This window comes from Cucurbita maxima, unplaced genomic scaffold, assembly GCF_002738345.1.
Source record: "Cucurbita maxima cultivar Rimu unplaced genomic scaffold, Cmax_1.0 Cma_Scf00022, whole genome shotgun sequence".
NCBI lineage: Eukaryota > Viridiplantae > Streptophyta > Magnoliopsida > Cucurbitales > Cucurbitaceae > Cucurbita > Cucurbita maxima.
Window position 1 is genome coordinate 3,119,487 of NW_019272038.1, and position 18,285 is coordinate 3,137,771.

At 39.5% G+C, this 18,285-nt stretch overlaps 2 protein-coding genes across 5 annotated transcripts; both read right to left on the minus strand.

The window, feature by feature from the left end:
• Positions 1-3,336: 3,336 nt before the first annotated feature.
• On the minus strand, positions 3,337-10,870 carry LOC111496600 (F-box/kelch-repeat protein At5g43190). Of its 2 annotated transcripts, XM_023147090.1 has the most exons (5): positions 10,702-10,870; positions 10,361-10,545; positions 4,586-5,281; positions 4,269-4,375; positions 3,337-3,600 (listed from the first exon to the last, which is right to left on the minus strand). In XM_023147090.1, the coding sequence occupies exons 1-3, from the start codon at positions 10,867-10,869 to the stop codon at positions 4,606-4,608; spliced, it is 1,029 nt and encodes a 342-aa protein (XP_023002858.1). In that variant the 5' UTR covers position 10,870; the 3' UTR covers positions 3,337-3,600; positions 4,269-4,375; positions 4,586-4,605. The 2 variants fall into 2 exon arrangements, with proteins under 2 accessions (XP_023002858.1, XP_023002857.1); XM_023147089.1 differs by having other exon boundaries at positions 10,361-10,870.
• A 1,804-nt stretch (positions 10,871-12,674) lies between these two features.
• Positions 12,675-17,937, minus strand: LOC111496429 (DNA excision repair protein ERCC-8-like). Of its 3 annotated transcripts, none has more exons than XR_002720457.1 (9): positions 17,521-17,937; positions 15,269-15,523; positions 15,040-15,199; positions 14,517-14,692; positions 14,181-14,430; positions 13,466-13,620; positions 13,296-13,366; positions 13,148-13,216; positions 12,675-13,031 (listed from the first exon to the last, which is right to left on the minus strand). XR_002720457.1 is itself a non-coding variant. In XM_023146859.1 (9 exons), the coding sequence occupies exons 1-9, from the start codon at positions 17,668-17,670 to the stop codon at positions 12,917-12,919; spliced, it is 1,431 nt and encodes a 476-aa protein (XP_023002627.1). In that variant the 5' UTR covers positions 17,671-17,937; the 3' UTR covers positions 12,675-12,916. The 3 variants fall into 3 exon arrangements, 2 of the variants coding, with proteins under 2 accessions (XP_023002627.1, XP_023002628.1); XM_023146859.1 differs by having other exon boundaries at positions 12,675-13,042; positions 13,296-13,385; XM_023146860.1 differs by having other exon boundaries at positions 13,296-13,385; positions 17,521-17,936.
• Between the last annotated feature and the right edge of the window lie 348 nt (positions 17,938-18,285).

The following is an 18,285-nucleotide window of genomic DNA, read 5'->3' on the forward strand; positions in this document are numbered from 1 at the left end:
TTAGTTAGTTTATATTTTTTTATTTGTATGTATTAATTGGTAGTTTGTATCTTATTGAATGAATATCAATGAGAATACACACATCCGATCTTAATTTTATTTCTCATTTTTTTAACAAATTTAAAAATGTTTTAAAATATAACGGAAATTAAAAATTCCACATAAGTCTATGACAAAGAAAAGTCCATTTTTCTATATATATATATATATAAACTAATTATTATCTTTATTTATGATTTTTATTTTAAAGGATAAATAAAGTCAACAATAATTGTATACTTCTATAATATTTTTAATACAAGCTTTATATTTATCTAAAAGTCCAAGCACTTTTTAAAACTATATTAAAATTGAAAATTTTAAAGAAATTATAAATTTAAATGTCTAAAAAAAAAAAATCTCTAATTTTATATCTAATAACTTATTGGTTAAGCGTTCTTGACTGAATTTTCTTGGAAGGTAGGTGAGTGACAATAAAACTTTTCGAAAAGATCTATGTTAGTCTGTGATGATAGGTTCAACTCATAGAAGCGAGAAGTAGTTAACGTGAACCTGTCGTAGGAGAATGTTAGGACCATAAACGACCGAATCTAGATTTTGAATCATAATCCAAAGCTTATAAACAGCTAAATTAAATTAAAGGATGGATTGGGTTTGAGATTTTTCCAAATGTTTTATGGAAAGATTGAGAAAGAGAAATGGATGATATTTGGTCAATGGGCTAATGAAGTGGGAGAGCGGTGCGGCTGCCATGTGCCTATCCATGTGTTGCCTTCTACAACCCTTCATTTTTTTTTTCTTTCTACCTCTTAACTCTAATGGTAAATTGTAATCATTGCCAACCAATAATTACACCATTTAATCCCCCTAAACTTTCACAATTTGCTTTAGTACTCGTCTAAACGTGAATTGATATCTAACTCGAACTATATATGAACGTTATCATTCAGTAGTGTTTCGGTATCGGGTATCAGGAATGGTTTTAGACTCGAATCCAAATTTGAATATGAATTACATAATCCATATCTAGGAGTAGGTGGAGTTAATGTATAAAAGAAAAAAGAATGGTAAATATTTTTGGTTTTGTTTGTATTGTTATTTGGATTATGTTGGGCAGAAAGTGTTGATGAGGTTTAATCAGATGTGAGAAAATGGAGGAATCTTTGTGGGCCAAAAGTAATGTGGATTTTGTGGAATTGGGTCAATCAATTGGGAGAAAGTTTTGGAATCAATTGGCAAAAAAAGATGTTCTAACATCAAGATTCTATCAAACTTTTACAAAATTGAAGCTATAAAAACATGGTGATTTTTGCCAATTTGCTTGTTATGCTATAATATTAAGAGAAAATTACCCAAAATCACACCGGCGTTGAAAATATATTTTAGACCCATTCAAGATTTTGAGTTAGTTGGGTTGGTGAGTCTAGTAACCCAAATAGAATTCTCGGGCCAACCCTATATTTTTTGGGTTGGGTTGTGTTTGTGTTGGCGGATTGTTTATTTATTTTGTTTTTTTTTTTTTTTTTTTTTTTTTTTTTTTTTTTGTACGTATCACTAACATTGGTTACAAATGTTCAATATTCTTAAAAATAATTTAAAAGTACAGTATTGTGAGATTCACATTGGTTGGAGAGAGGAACGGAACATTGTTTATAAAGGTGTGGAAACCTCTCCCTAGCAAAAAAGTTTTAAAATTGTGAAGCTGACGGCGATAGGTAACGGGCCAAATCGGATAATATTTGAGCTGTTACAAATGGTATCAAAACCATGGTGATGTACTAGCGAAGACATTGGGTATCCAAAAGGGTGAATTGTGAGATCACATATCCATTGGAGAAAGGAACAAACCATTCTTTATAAGAGTGTGAAAACCTCCATAATAGACGCATTTTAAAATCATTAGGCTAACCGTGACACGTATCGAGTCAAACTGAACAATATCTACTAACAATGGGTTTTAGCTAGTACAACTGGGTTGGACAAAAAGTATGTTAATCCACAAGTTGAATTGAATTTTCGACATTTAAAAAATTCTAAAAAAATAAATATAACCTAACCTCGAAATACCTTCCCACTCAAAAAATTTCTTACATAATTCGAGCAAAAGAAATTAAAAAAAAAAAAAAAAAAAAAAAAAAAAAAAAAAAAAAAAAAAAAAAAAAAAAANAAAAAAAAAAAAAAAAAAAAAAAAAAAAAAAAAAAAAAAAAAAAACTCTCTTAAGTGAAATTGATGGAGAAATATAGGGAATTTTGGATAATGATTAAACATAAATTTAGATAATATATATTAATAAAAGTTGAGATTTAATTCTAACGTAACATTTGCATAAGATTGGAAGATAAGAATATATTAGTATTAATTATTACCTTAAATAACATATCTATTAGGAAACAAATATATTAAATTAAAATAGAAGGGTAAATTGGTAAGAAAATATCCAACAAGGCTATAGTTGAAATTAAGTTTTCCAAAACAATTTCCGAATCCTGATTGGGGAGAAACTGTTGGGCTTAAATGGGATTGTTGAAGGACAAAAATACCCCTTAACAAATCATAATTATCTCATAATTATATTCAAATAAAACCAAACTTATCCTCTACGAAATCTCTTAAATCATGGACTCATTTGACATTTAAAAATAGAAAATATATGATAATTAACATTTTATCTAATTCATTAATCAACCTAATTGGAAGAATATTTCCTTATATTCATAGTATGAGATTTGTTGAAGGAAGATTTCCCATTAAAAAAAATATAAATGAATTTATAGACATAATGTATTTGTATCCTACGTAATAACTCGTGCCTAAGATTCAAATCAAGATTTGGAATCCAAATGAATCTGACATTTCCCTTCGTTCACTGTGACATTGTTAAGTTACCAACTTCTAGCTTCTTAAGATTAAGATCGAAGAGTATTCCCATAAACTAATACAACTCCTTCAAATGCATCTTAAGAAAATTTATATGAGCTCACCTAACATAAAATTGCTCTAAGTAAAGCACGTTTAACCATAAATTTCTTATAATTGAGCCATCGAAAAAGAAAGTACATCTTGTTGGTATAGGTACTAACTTTCAATTCTTTAAACCTTTTTTAACTATCATATTCTTATGATCCTTATTCCGATGTAGTCTTGGCTCAAGATAAGTTTCTACTTTATCCCCTCCTTCATCAGATCTATATGTAAGAACTTGAGGAAATCGACTATATTTGTTTCGGCCACCAACAAGTAGTTTCAGCCACAAACTTCTGACTCATGTAAGAGATTTTATAACTGACCCAAATCAAAAGCAATTAACTATAAATTAACCAAAAAGCAGAGTTCCATAAAAGTTCATAACACAAATACATAATTTCTTTTAATTATATTTGAGAGCATAAACTTCTCCATATTTGCATGTCATAGTATAAACATCTTACTTGATTATATGTAATGGATTTTCCAATTAACCCATCAGTAGCTCAAATTACCAAAAGCAAAGAACTAGAAATTAGCAGAAAAACAAGAGCGTCATGTTCAAAATAACATCACCTCGATTGTCTCCTAGTCTTTCTGTCGCCTCTATTGCGTCCTCCATCGATGTTTACAATCTGTCGGCAAAACCCAAATAAACTAGAAAATTAGGGAAGAAATAGAATTCATTTGACTACAAATGTGTACCACATCACACATAAATATCAAGTTTGAACTTGAAAAAATTGAGTCGTCCATACAACTAATGGACAAAAATTTCCTTTAGTAATTTAGTGGCCGCCTTAGAATTTGATACTAATTATGAAGTTTGATGAATTCAAAGACTATCATCAATGGCGTACCATGTGTCCAGTTTTCCATGCTTTTCATTACTTTTTTATTTTTCAACGGAACCTGTTCATCTTCCTTCTGTTTCTTCCTTCCTTCATCATTGTAATTGTCAATCCTTTTATCATATTCCAAGTTGCCCCTAAAAAATTTCCCTCCCAAATAGTTGACTTTCATTAATTTTCCCATCCACAAAACGTCCTTTCAATTTAATAACAGGAAAAACCATGTGAATTAGTGACCCGCCATTGCCTTCTCTTTCAAAGTGGCGCAATAAATTAAGCATATAAGGAAAACCCAATCGCAGGCTGCTGCCGCTTTAAAGACAAATAATATGGCTCATTTTGGCCGTTGTTGCATTGATGGCATATTGAATTGAATTGAACTGAACCACCCTTTTCACATTCACAACATTCTTACAATGTATAAATGGATAGATTATGAAAGTAAGACTAACCTTTTGGTTTGTAGTTCATTGGTTATGTACAAGGTTGCAAACATGTGATTGACCTTTTGACTCTGAATACCACAAATTGAACTCCAAGCTCCCAAGTCAAAATATTTCTGGGAAGTCAAACAGCAATTACCATCAGATGGAACCCCCAAAATAAACAGAGAACTAATCAGTTAAGAATATAAAGGCTTTTGAATAAAGCATTGCTAAATGGGCAGATTCAAGAAACCTATAGAAGTTCCTTTGAAGCATTTTTACATACACATGACAGACTGATCAAAGCAAGAACGAAATTGGGAATGGAACAAAGCAATCTGAACCTGAATCGGGGGGAAACAAGTCAGGCAGATGCGTACAATTCTGGCACAAATGAGAACCATCTGAAACCACAGCTCCATCTTTCCGGAAGAGAAGGGCATTTGGGAAGCCAATGCCATGTTCTCCTGCTCAATTTGTAATACAGAATCTCCGGCCAAGTGTGGCAACAAAGACAGATGGTTCCCTGATGCCAAAAGCAATAAACGTGCTTGTAATTGTGGTAACAAATCGACATGAACTTCTTACAAATCATCTGCGGCACATTTTCAATTTCCACCCAATTTCTCTGTTCTGAAAACTCCCATAGCTTCAAGCTCCTTGAAATCCCATTCCTACCAATTCCACCGATCATATACAATTTCCTATCTCCATCGCTCACTAATCTAACAAACGTGAGATCCTCGGGCATTACGATATCGGTTTCCTCCCACTCGCCATTTTCCAAATCGAAGGTAACAATAGAAAATGGTTCTGGCGTAAAAAAATACAAACGGCCATTATAGCAAGCAGCTTCTTGGCGATGATTATCCCCGAGAATCGGCGCGAAATTGTCGAATTTTCGCCAGGAATGATCCCTGGAATCGAATACCAGAACGGAAACAGGAGACGAGCCGGAGAAGAGCGTGAAAATCTTGTATCCTAGGGGCACGGAAACCAACGTCAGCAACTCGAATGCGAATGGATGATACGGAAATTCGATCAGTTGTTAGATAAAACCTGAGTTTTACCGTTTTTCTTATTCACACGATTTCAGAAAATCGTGAGTTTGACCATTTGACAAATCACGTCGAATGGATCACCAGAGTTTTAGAAGGGAGTGGCACAGATTTAGTTGGCCACTCTCCAGCCAATTTTAGAATTCCTTTTTACTTTAAATAGGAGAATTGTTCAGAAAACAAAACAACCTCAACGCAGTCAAATTCAGAGTTATTTTTTTCTCTCTCCTTTTTGTTACGCATTTTCTGAATTTCCTCTAAATTCTGTGAAAACCAACAAGTGGTATCAGAGCCAAGTTGAAGATCGGTGTATATCATTGTAGAGGAGCCAACCTATCAACAAACAAGTTGAATAGCTCAAGTGGTTAGAGCTTTGACCTAACATCACTAAGGTCTCAGGTTCGAGTACAAGAAAATGCGAAGTGCAAAAACACACACATCGTGGGGCCCATCTCGGGCAGGCTCACTCACTCCTCCACGCCGTCGTCGTGTGCCGACATCTCCATCACCGCCGCCACGAAGAGGGCGTCAAGTTATCGTTGAGCGGGTGATCAGGGAGACAACGACTGCCGTCGTTCAGTATCCAATATTGACAAAGTCCAATTATAACGAATGGATCTTGTTGATGCGCGTCAACCTACAGGCGCAAGGGTTATGGCATGCTGTTGAGCCAGAGGAAGGAGAAACGATTGAGTACCGTGAGGATCGGTTGGCGTTTGCCGCCATATTACGATCTGTGCCCCCAGAGATGCTTGCGTCTCTCTCCACCAAGCGCACCGCGCAATCGGCCTGGGAGGGAATCAAATCCCGTCGGGTCGGTGTACAGCGAGTGCGGGAATCCAACATCGAGCAGTTGCGGAAGGAGCTCTCGGAGATCCGCTTTAAGGACGGTGAATCTGTCGATGATTTTTCAATGCGGATCACGGGGCTCGCCAACAACATCACCACACTCGGTGGCAGCATCAGCGAGACAGAAATCGTGAAGAAGATGCTGCAGGTTGTCCCTGATCACCTCGAGCAAGTTGCGATTTCAATCGAGACATTGCTTGACGTGAACGACCTAACGGTAGAAGAGGTGACCGGAAGACTGCGTAACGTCGAGCAGCGGAAGAAAAATACTATTTCAGCTGTCGACAAGGGGGGTCGTCTACTCCTCACAGAGGAGGAATGGCTTGCACGTCTAAAGCTCCGTGACAACACCGGCCAGAGCAACGGGTCCTCCTCCAGCCGCAAAGACGGTAAGAAGCCATGGATCTCCCACGGGCGCATGCGCGGGAAAGATGGGAATCAAAAGAAGGAGTCGACCAATGGCAGGCCAATCTGCTCGAACTGTGGGAAGAGAGGACACCTAAGCAGGAATTGCTGGAGCAAGCTTAGGAATAAGGAGAAGGCCGAAAAGGCCCATGTGGCTCAATCCGAGGAGGACGAGCCAGCTCTCTTCATGGTAAGTGCATGTGTCCCCATTGTCGATTCCAAATCCACGGAAATGGAGGTAATCAACAACGATGTTGAACTCGAGAAAGAGCTCCAGCTGGGCGTAGCAAAGGTGGCACCAGCTAGGGAGCCAATTCAACTGAAGGAGGAGCGAGTGTTCGCTCAGATCAGCGAGCGGGATGAGCCACACAAGGACCGGCGATGGATCCTAGACACAGGGGCAACAAACCATATGACCGGGGCTAGATCTGCTTTCTCCGAACTCGACTCGGGGATCCGCGGGACGGTGAAACGGCGACGGATCCGTCGTAGAGATCGAAGGACGCGGCACCATCTTGTTCGCCAGCAAGGGAGGCGAGCATCGCAAGCTGACCGACGTCTACTTCATCCCGAGGCTCAAGGCTAACCTTGTGAGCCTGGGTCAACTCGATGAGACAGGCTGTTTCATCTCCATCGAGCGCGGACTACTCAAAATTTGCGATAATCAACGACGGCTGCTCACACAGGCAAGGCGCACGACAAACCGTCTTTACATCCTGGAGTTAGAGATAGAGCAACCTGTCAGTCTCTCGGCCAAGATCGAAGAGGTATCTTGGAGGTGGCACGCAAGGTACGGGCATTTAAACTTTCCTGCTCTAGAAAAACTACAGAAGGAGGAGTTAGTGCACGGTTTGCCAGCAATCAAAGGTGTGAACAAGCTGTGCGACGGGTGCCTCATCGGCAAACAGAGGCGCACACCCTTTCCGTCTCGAACATCCTATCGAGCCGATGAGCCGTTGGAGCTTGTACACGGCGATATCTGCGGGCCCATCAAGCCGGCAACCCCAGGCGGTAAGAGTCTCTTCCTCCTGTTAGTCGATGACAAAAGCCGCTTCATGTGGCTGACCCTGCTGCAAGCGAAAAGTGAGGCGGCAGAGGCGGTTAAGTGCATTAAAGCGCGAGCGGAGGCCGAATGTGAGAAGAAGATGCGAGTGCTGCGCACAGACCGAGGCGGAGAATTCACCTCGACAAGTTTCGGTAAGTACTGTGACGAAAACGGCATACAACGGCACCTAACGGCGCCCTACTCCCCCCAATAGAATGGAGTGGTGGAGCGCCGGAATCAGACCATCGTCGGGACAGCAAGGTCATTGTTGGTGACGGCCGGGATGCCTGGGAGATTCTGGGGAGAGGCAGTAATGACGGCCGTATATCTCCTCAATCGGTCACCAACCCGAAGCCTTGACGGGAAGACACCATATGAGGCCTGGTACAACAAAAAACCAGCGGTACATCATTTTCGCGTGTTCGGCTGCGTCGCTTACATGAAGGTAACACGTCCCCACCTCGCCAAGCTCGATCCTAGGGGGCTGAAGGTCGTTTTTATCGGCTATGAACCCGGGAGCAAGGCGTACAGACTATATGATCCTGTAGGGGGGCGAGCTCACGTGTCTCGCGACGTCGTCTTCGATGAAAGCACCTTCTGGCAGTGGAATGACGTGATCGAGGCAGACCATAATCCAAATCAATTCACGGTGGAGTACCTCGTCACTGAGCCGGAAGAAGGAGGAGCCCAGCATCAGCAGCCGTCACCGCCGCCAGCAGGTGCAACCCCTGAACCAGTGGAATTCGCAACACCACGGACTGTGGATTCGACGCTGGATGCCGATCACGATACTGATCTGGAGGCCAGGTACCGGAGGATGGACGACCTAGTAGGAGGAGGTGAACCACCTGGACTGGCAGTGCGCGAGCTCGAAGAAGTGGCCGAACTACATGCCATCAGTGCAGATGAACCGAACACCTTCGCCGAAGCAGAAAAGAACCCGTGCTGGCTGAAGGCAATGCAGGAGGAGATGACATCCATCATCGAAAATCAGACGTGGAGTCTGGAGGATATGCCGCCGGGACACCAAGCCATAGGGCTCAAATGGGTCTTCAAACTGAAGCGCAACGAAAAAGGAGAGGTTGTGAAACACAAGGCCCGTCTGGTAGCGAAGGGCTACGTCCAGAAGCAAGGAGTGGACTTCGAAGAGGTATTTGCGCCAGTGGCAAGGTTAGAATCCGTTCGTTTCTTACTTGCAATTGCAGCACATTACTCTTGGGAGGTTCACCATATGGACGTAAAGTCTGCTTTCCTTAACGGAGAGCTGAAGGAGACTGTTTATGTCCGACAACCACCTGGCTTCCTGGATAACAACAACCCCAATAAAGTATTGCGCCTGCACAAGGCACTCTACGGGCTTCGACAAGCTCCACGAGCCTGGAACGCGAAGCTCGACAGTACCTTACTGTCACTGAAATTCAAACGTTGCGCCTCTGAGCATGGCATGTACACGCACGGCCATGACACGAAGCGACTAATCGTGGGAGTGTACGTCGACGACCTCATAATCACTGGAGGTGACATGGAAGTCCTCGGAAGGTTCAAAAAGGAGATGTCGAAAAACTTCGAGATGAGCGATCTCGGCGTGCTCAGCTACTATCTCGGCATCGAAGTGCAACAGAATTCTACCGGCATCTCCATCTGCCAAAGTGCATACGCAAAGAAGCTGCTGGACACAACTGGACTTGTGGACAGTAATCCTACAAGGACGCCAATGGAGGCCCGACTCCAACTAAGGAAGGCTGGCACTACGACGACAGTCGACTCCACCAATTACCGCAGCATTGTCGGGAGTCTACGCTATCTGGTAAACTCTCGTCCTGATCTTGCTTATTCTGTTGGATATGTGAGCCGGTTTATGGAAGCACCTAGGGAGGAGCATTTAGTGGCTGTCAAGCGCATCCTGCGCTATGTAGCCGGAACTAGAGGCTGGGGTGTAAGATACTGCGCAGGGAGCGGAAAGGAGAAACTCAAGCTAGTTGGTTACAGTGATAGTGACATGGCCGGTGACGTTGATGATCGTAAGAGCACTAGCGGAATGATCTACTTTCTCTCAGGCGGCGCAATCTGCTGGCAATCAACAAAACAGAAGGTAGTTGCTTTGTCTTCCTGTGAAGCAGAATACATCGCCGCTTCGATGGCAGCAACACAAGGGATCTGGCTTGCGCGACTAATGGAAGAACTCATCGGGAGAGAAAGTGATCCACCAATGCTATACGTAGACAACAAAGCTACGATCTCCCTGATCAAAAATCCAGTTTTGCATGAACGAAGCAAGCACATAGAAATCAGGTTCCACTACATTCGAGAATGTGCAGATCGAGGGCTCATCAAAATTGATTACATCCGAACAGAGGAACAACTTGGAGACATCTTCACCAAGTCCCTGGCGCGGGTGAAATTTGAAGAACTACGCTCAAAGATCGGAGTTCAAATAGTAAGGTAGATATACTACAGGTTTTAGGAGGAGATTGTTAGATAAAACCTGAGTTTTACCGTTTTTCTTATTCACACGATTTCAGAAAATCGTGAGTTTGACCATTTGACAAATCACGTCGAATGGATCACCAGAGTTTTAGAAGGGAGTGGCACAGATTTAGTTGGCCACTCTCCAGCCAATTTTAGAATTCCTTTTTACTTTAAATAGGAGAATTGTTCAGAAAACAAAACAACCTCAACGCAGTCAAATTCAGAGTTATTTTTTTCTCTCTCCTTTTTGTTACGCATTTTCTGAATTTCCTCTAAATTCTGTGAAAACCAACATCAGTCTGGAGGATTTGGTCAAGAGATTGCAAACAACGAAGGAGCAAGAATTTCGAAGAGAAAAGCAAACGAGGCCGTTGGCAGTGGAAACAAGAGCAGTAGAAGGAATGCCAGAAGGAAGCGAAACGGAAACAGAGAGCGGCAAGCTCCGCCAAGTTCCGTGAGCAGAATCGTACAGAGGTAACTGACGAAAACATTGCGGATGCGCCAGCAAGAGGAAGGAGGAGAAAGAGGAATCAGAGTGCTTAGAGACGAAAGAAGGAGAATACAAGAGAGAATCAAAATGCTTACAAGTCGATCTTAGGTTAAAACAGGTTCTGAGAGGAAGAAAAGAGAGTACGTGATCAAGAAGTTCCGGTGGAAGTCGGCTCCAGATGCCGGGATCCATTTCCGGCGACGTGGAGCCTACCGGAGAAGAAGGAACGTCCTTGGGCTTGGCGGTGACGACGGAGAGTCCACTGAGCTTGGAGAGATATTTGAAGCTACTGGATTTTTCTCTAATTTTCATATCTGAAATTCTGAAGAACATGACGAAGAGGTAAAATGGCGCGGCCTTTTTATTTGCCATTCGACGGCAAAATTAGTACATAACGACAAAACATTTTAAATTATCACAATAATTATTTCTTAAAATTAATTTTTTTTCTCTGTCTAACTTTTATTATTTATAATTTTGCAATTTGTTTTAGTTATTAAATATCTTAGTTAAATACCCAACATTAAAAATCTTATTTAATTTTATAGAAAGGTGGATTAAAACTATTTGATTTCGGGTAGACTAATAAAACTAATGTAATAAGTGAAGTCGTCATTGATCCATTAGTTCAGACATCAAACTACTCGTGTCTGCCTCTATAATCACCTAATTGTGATGCAACTCAAGTCCCCATATCCGCTCTTTTCTGCAACTTTTTAATGAATAATTTAATATCTTACCTAATCTTCGTGTTTATCTAAACTTGATTTAATAAAACAAAAAAATTACTTGAATTTAAGCTTATGAGGTAACTAGGCTCACTGTTGGAACGCTTGAATTGAATGGTTGTGTATGATTTATGTGATATGTGCACCCTCATGCATGATCGATCAAGACTTGTACGATTATATGTATGTTTATACAAGACATCATGATCTATAAATATTTTATGAACTATAATGGAAACAGTGTGTAACGACGACCCATGCTCATGATACAAATTAGGATTCAAAATTCGAATTCGACACCAACTAATCCCGACATTCTTCTGCATATCTCGCAATATCAAAAGGTCACTCAACATAAAATTGCTTTAAGTAAAACAAGTTTAATTTTGAAGCTCTTATGATTGAGCCACCAAGATGCAGCAGGTTGGTATGGATAATAACTTTCAATTCTTCTAAATCTTTTTCAGTCATTTTATGCTCAAAGATCACTCTCATTTATATATAGTTTTTGGTTCATTCGTGTACCGCTCATTAAAAATAATGAAGAATACATCAAATCCCTAAACACAAATTAAGTCAACTAAGGGATAAGTGAGATGTTTGAATATGAAATAAGTGAATGAATTGTGAGGAGTAGAATAAGCATACTCAATTTGAAGGTTCCACAAAACGTGCAATGGCAATGGCTACACATTCATATGGTCTTTATTTTTATGCAACTAGTGGAATTCAGGAGTAATAGAGCTTGGGCTCCCACTATAAACTCCATTTGAGTATCACAACTTGCTTACTTCTGGCCCTCTCTCACACCCTAAATGGCATGCCCACAACGCTGCTTGGCTGGCCTCTGCCCCCTCTAATTAATACACAAACTGATCTTCCTTCACCCTCCCACATAGATTAATGCCTTTTTCTGATTTTGATGTTATGAAATGGAGATACGACATAAATTAATTTTCATCCATTTTTATAGATGTGCAAATATGACATTCAAATATGTTTATGGTCAATTAATTAAGCTATAAGTAAAGTTTTATTGACTAATTCAAACAATTTTCCTCATCTCCGCGATTGCCATAAGTTTTCTCAAAGTCTTCATCAACATTTTCAAAAATAAAACTCTAGAGATTGAAATTCAAACACGGTTGTTAGCATATTCCTAAAACAGTGTAACAACACAGATCCCTATAGCAGATATTGTCCTTTTAGGCTTTTCCTTCCGAGATTCCCCTCAAGACTTTAAAACGCATTTGTTAGGAGAAAGTTTTCACACCCTTATAAAGTATGGTTTATTCTCCTCCCCAACCAATGTGGGACATCACAAAAAGTCATACACTAAAAAGCTGATCAAAGATTATATCCATGTATTTCCAAATCATGACAGTATCATTCTAGAACAAACCCAAGTTTTCAATCATATAATTGCGTATCCAAGACATTATAACAAAGTTACCAAGCACGATGAAAAAGCTACAAAGTCAAACCCAACGTGGCTTTAGTTTGAAACATGTTTATTACTAATGAACAAGATGTGGAGTTTTTTCAAGTCCACGCTATAGTATAGTGCACGTCCTAGTTGACAGTTTGAAAGAGAGGGCAGAATCATTCAAAGATGATACAAATCTGGAAAGTTATGTACATGGTGGGCAGAGTTTTATGGATGGCATCAGCGTTGAAACCGAACGTCCTTGTGGAAGAGGACAATCAGTCGCTCCAGTTATCTTTGTCTGCACTGGATTCCCAATCCTGCGAGTCCACTAAAATGGAATAAGCTACCAGGAAACTTCATTGATATTAATGGAAGGCAAATCCAGAGTTATTTAATTCCATTACATGCAGGGGCATGAGTTCAGAAGATGTACCAGTTCGGTAGAGTCCCGGGATGGTGACCAGACGAGAATTTGCCTATCGTTCCCACCAGTGTACAGTTCCTGAAGAACATTGCAAAATTTTGAAGCAACTTTTATCATTTGTTCCACAATTTTTCGAATTCAGTTGAACCAACCGTACCTGATCCTGGAAACTATACAAGCAACAGTTCACAGCTTCGTAATGGCCGCTAAGCGTCAGGGATGCCTTCCCTGTCCACATATCAAATGCCTAAAAGTTCAAGAAGTTAACTAGATTACACGTAAGCTGTAGACACAAAGAAGCTGAAAGATATAGGAAGAAGTATGTACTTTAATATTTGCCATGCATGGAGCAAATACAAGGGCTGAGTCTTGAGATGTGGCTAATTGCAACGGCTTATTGGTATGTAATCTCACGGTTTCATAATTCACGAGCGTGTTACACCCGGATTCGACATCCCACAACTTTAACCTTGAATCAGAACCTGGAATCAGAATCCAAATTTAACATCTGATCATTTTATATGGGGGTGGGACGGGGGAATAACAGTATAACATGACTGCCTCAACCGATTGTGAAAAAAGAAATTCAAACAAGAAGATATTGCTAATGAACTGTCGTTAGTAGATTTAATTATATCACAATTCAGATAGAGGGTCTAATAAAGAACTCAATTCTCAAACTATCAAGATTTGTTAAAATAACATTAATGCAGATCTTGTTATTGATATTTCAACACTCCTATCAGCATCATTATCACCAGAAGTAAGGTACATGACTAACATGTACAAAAGGATTTTCAAAATACTCAATTATAGGTATCTTCTTTTATAATCAAAATCTAACGGCGTTCTCATTTTAAATTCCCCTTGTGCTTCAACTTGATCAATCCACTAATTTTTCCTCCATCAAGGCACGATGTCCGGCAGCCGCATACTAGGAAAATCATGGCTTTTAATAGATGATTAATTCCAGAAGAAAATGAATATAAAACAGTTAAACTATATTTAATTGGATTGGAAAGGGTTGACAGGGTAACTCCACCTGCACTGAGAAGGTACATGCCATCTCCAGTTACTTTTAATCCAGTAACAGCACCGTAGTGAGAAACTGCTCGATCCTGGCTGGACAAAAGCCCTGGGTGTAGCCTCTGCCTTGTGGATCCCTTAGCTGGCAGTTTACCTGTAGTAGATGATGGCTTTGTTGCGTTTCCATTGGTGGCTAGTTTCTTATGAAGTATGCGAGATTTCATATTTGAACCTTGGCTGGCCAAATGGGACTTAGATGTTGATAGCTGAGAAAAAATAAAATAAAATCTATTAATTGACAAACAAAAGAACTGGTGGATACCGTGATAGCCAAACTAGGGAGGAGAGGGACCTTATTTGCAGTCCATCCTGAAATAGGTGGACGTCGCCCGAGCTGGGATTGAGACTGATCTAGAACTCGAAAACATCCAGCTCGTCTGATGTCCCAAAAACGAATTGCTCCATCACATCCGCCAGTAATCAAAACCCACTCGCTAGAAGCTGACCATTCTACACTCATTACACCATCTATAAAATGATAATATAAACATTAATGTCAATAGATATGATTTACATAGATAGATAGGCAAAACAGAAAAGACTGGTTGAATAAATTTCATAAACAATCAGGTGTTGCAAATTGTAAAACGGGTAAAGTACTACACAATGGGAAAGCAAAACTGGAAGGGGGCATAGATCAGGGAAATTAATAATCAAGCTCTTAAACTGTTTGTCATACAGGTATTTACATCTTCCACAAATTGATTAAAACTAAGGACTGCAATTGCTGTAATATTTTGAAACTAAAACAATTGGTACAACTTAAAGAGAGCAACAAACTCTCTTAGAATTAAAAGTACAGACCACCACCATACCACGATGTCCAGATAAGGTGTGAGAAAATGCCCCCGATGAAATATCACAAAGGCGGACTTGAACATCTTCTGTTCCAGCAGCAATCAGCATGTGTGATGTTGCCAAAGAGGACATGGCTGTCCTATAGACTTTTCCAGGCAATTTAAAGTTCACCACCACCTACAAGAAGGAAATATTAGTTTATAACAAAATTGCTGGTAAAACCCACATGATCACTAAGTTACCTACCTGAGTTGTATTTGTATCCCAGACATTAATGTGATGATCATATGAACCTGTGACAAACAATCCAGTATCAATGGGATACCATATGGCCGAGGAAATTGCATATTTATGTCCATGTTCATGCTGCTTATCAACTGCAAAAAGGCATTGGTATTTTGCAATAAGACCCTCAGAATGAGATGCACGTTGAATATCAAAAACAGCAGCCGATGCATCTGATGCTCCAGATAACAAATATCTCCCCTCCGTCAAATCGACCTGATTTCATGACCCAGAATGTCGGTGCTAGATGTTCTTATTAGTTTTATAAGCACGTTATGAAAATGGAACATAGATACCTACTAAAGAATGAAATCAACAAAAATCAAGCTTATAAAATCCGAACACTCAACTAGCTCTACAACACCAAACTTCCTTTAATAGCCACAAGTGTTCAAGCCAACTTACATGCGCCTTGACTACTCTCAGGGCACAATGTGCTTGGCTCTACAATATTTGATGTCAAGAACTCATGGAATATTTCATATCCTATGAGCCACCATGGTTTAAACCCATGACGACCTCAAAGACCATCTAGCTTTAAAATTTTTGCTTCTTTAACGATTGGGCCAACCATGGTGGTTGGGCTACAAGACCATAATCGACCTAAAAGAATGTTGAAATTCAGAAGAAACAGAATGAGGTAAAATAAATATAAAATATGTTAATAGAGTTATCAATAGAACAATAATTATAAAAGAACACCAATGTCAATCAGATAAAATGCTTACTAAAGATTGCTCTTTGTGACGTGTGTTCGAAAATTTTATTGCCTATGCATGACATATACTGAAGTCAAGCTTAAAAAAAGTATAATATTAAGCTAATTCTGCGGGGTCAGTGAAAAACAAAGACCTATATGATGCAACAAATTGAGTTCATATCTTTGTTGTAGTCATAAATCCAAAAAGGATTTCAAGTTGCTTTATATACTTATCCTTTGTAGTTCTCCACTTGGTTCAAAACAGAATCAGTTTTCCAAAAGGTAAACAAAGTCCAATTATAAACTCAGCAACTTTAGAAAGTTCCAAAATGAAAACTTCTCTATAATCAACAAAAGTCATCCTAACTCCTGATTCTGGCTTAGGAGAGCACAATTAAGAACATAAAGTCAATGAAGACCTCATTAAGATGTTGAAGTGCTAAACAACCATTTCAGGAGGTACTACAACTTTTATTATTTTTTTATTAACTTTTGTGTATTCGGCCCTTGTGATCCTTACTTTCTGTTATGTTCATTTAGTTTTCATACGCTGCCACTTTTATGGGTTTGTTACCATTAAAGTGTTGATATATTTCAATTTACTATAACCCGTCAACTTAAAGCTAAGCTTTGGAGTTACTTTGGAGTTAATTGGTGATTTAACATGATATCAAAGAAAGAGCGCTTGTGTTCAAAACCCTATAAAGTTATTCCCCCAATTAATAGTGATTTTCGCTTATTGTGATATCTACAAGTTTCCAAGTCCACAATTGAGGGAAGAGTGTTTAAACGTTCATATACTAAATTTATCATAACCCATCAGCTTAAGCTTTTGGGTTCATCGGTGATTTAACCATTATAAGCTTAGCCTATTTAATACAATTTGTCCTCGGTGAATCTTAGCTCATTCACGTTTTCTAACTTCTTTTGTTGTCTCTCTTCTGCCTCTCCTGGCTCAAGCTTCATGGTATCCTTCTCCCAGAAGAAGAAGTAAAAGAACATGAGAGAAAGAGAAGAAGAAGAAAAAAAAAAAAAAAAATGACTAATCTCCTTTCTGGTTTAGGTCCTCCACCGTCAATCGGCAACATCAAATTCCAACTAGAACTACACCGATAGAAACTAGAATTCCAGCTACAACGAAGCTACACACGTTTAAAGGTTTTTGGTTTCTATGGTAGGTCACAATACTAAATGGAAAATCCACAAACTAAACTTCTCCTTTCCTTTTTCGCGTTGTGCAATTAATAGAAATGAATACAACCCGAGGGCAATAATTAATTATGACAAGCGTGCGATTAGCAGAAATAGGAAACTTACAATCTAATCCGATAATTTCAACAAGTAAATAACACCCCAAACGAATTCAACATGGCCAAAAAAGAACTAAGTTGGACAGCAAAAAGATCTGAACTCAAACCAGAAAGAAACTATAATCGAACAATGTCCAACTTCGTTCATTCAAATCAATTAAAATGCAAATTGTTTCAATGTAGGATAAGAAATCTAGGATTACCTGAAGTGAGTTGACGGAACCTCGATGGGGAGAGACAATGTCCTTATGATTGGAAAGTTGCAGACTGCTGACTCGATCGGATTTAACACGATTAGCAAAAGAATTTGGGCGGAGTTTTCCCGCTTCTCTATCTCTAATATCCTTCCACATTCTCCAAGCATCTTTGCCCTCATGCAAAAACGCTGTATCTTCCTCTCTGTCTCTATCTATTTTCCTGCAACAGTATCTCCCCCACTTGATTCCTTCAAACACTGCGTCGAAAATCTGTCAAGTCCAAGGATGTTTTACCCTTCTCTCCAACCCCAATTCGGAGGCCACCAATTGAAGCTTCCTCTTGATTCGGTGCTCTCTGTTTCTCCTTCTTCGTTATCTCTCTCTCTCTCTCTCACAATTATTATTGGGACTCAGAGAGACGACAGATGATCGCTTTGGGCTTCCCTGTGATTAGGGCTAGCAGATCCAAACTTACGCGTCCGCAGAACAAACAATTTGGCCCAAACTTCTAACATGCATCTCACTTTGTCGTGATCTGTAATAATTATAAATCGTAAATTAATTAATTATTATCAATAATATATATGATTTACTTTTATGTTAGATCCTATATTGGTTAGAGAGAAAAACGAAACATTCCTTAAAATTGTGAAACTCACGGCGATGCATAACGAACCAAAGCAGACAGTATCTGCTAGCGATGAACTTGAGTTATTACAAATGGTATTAGAGTCAGACACTAAGCGGTGTGCTAGCGAGACGCTGATCTCC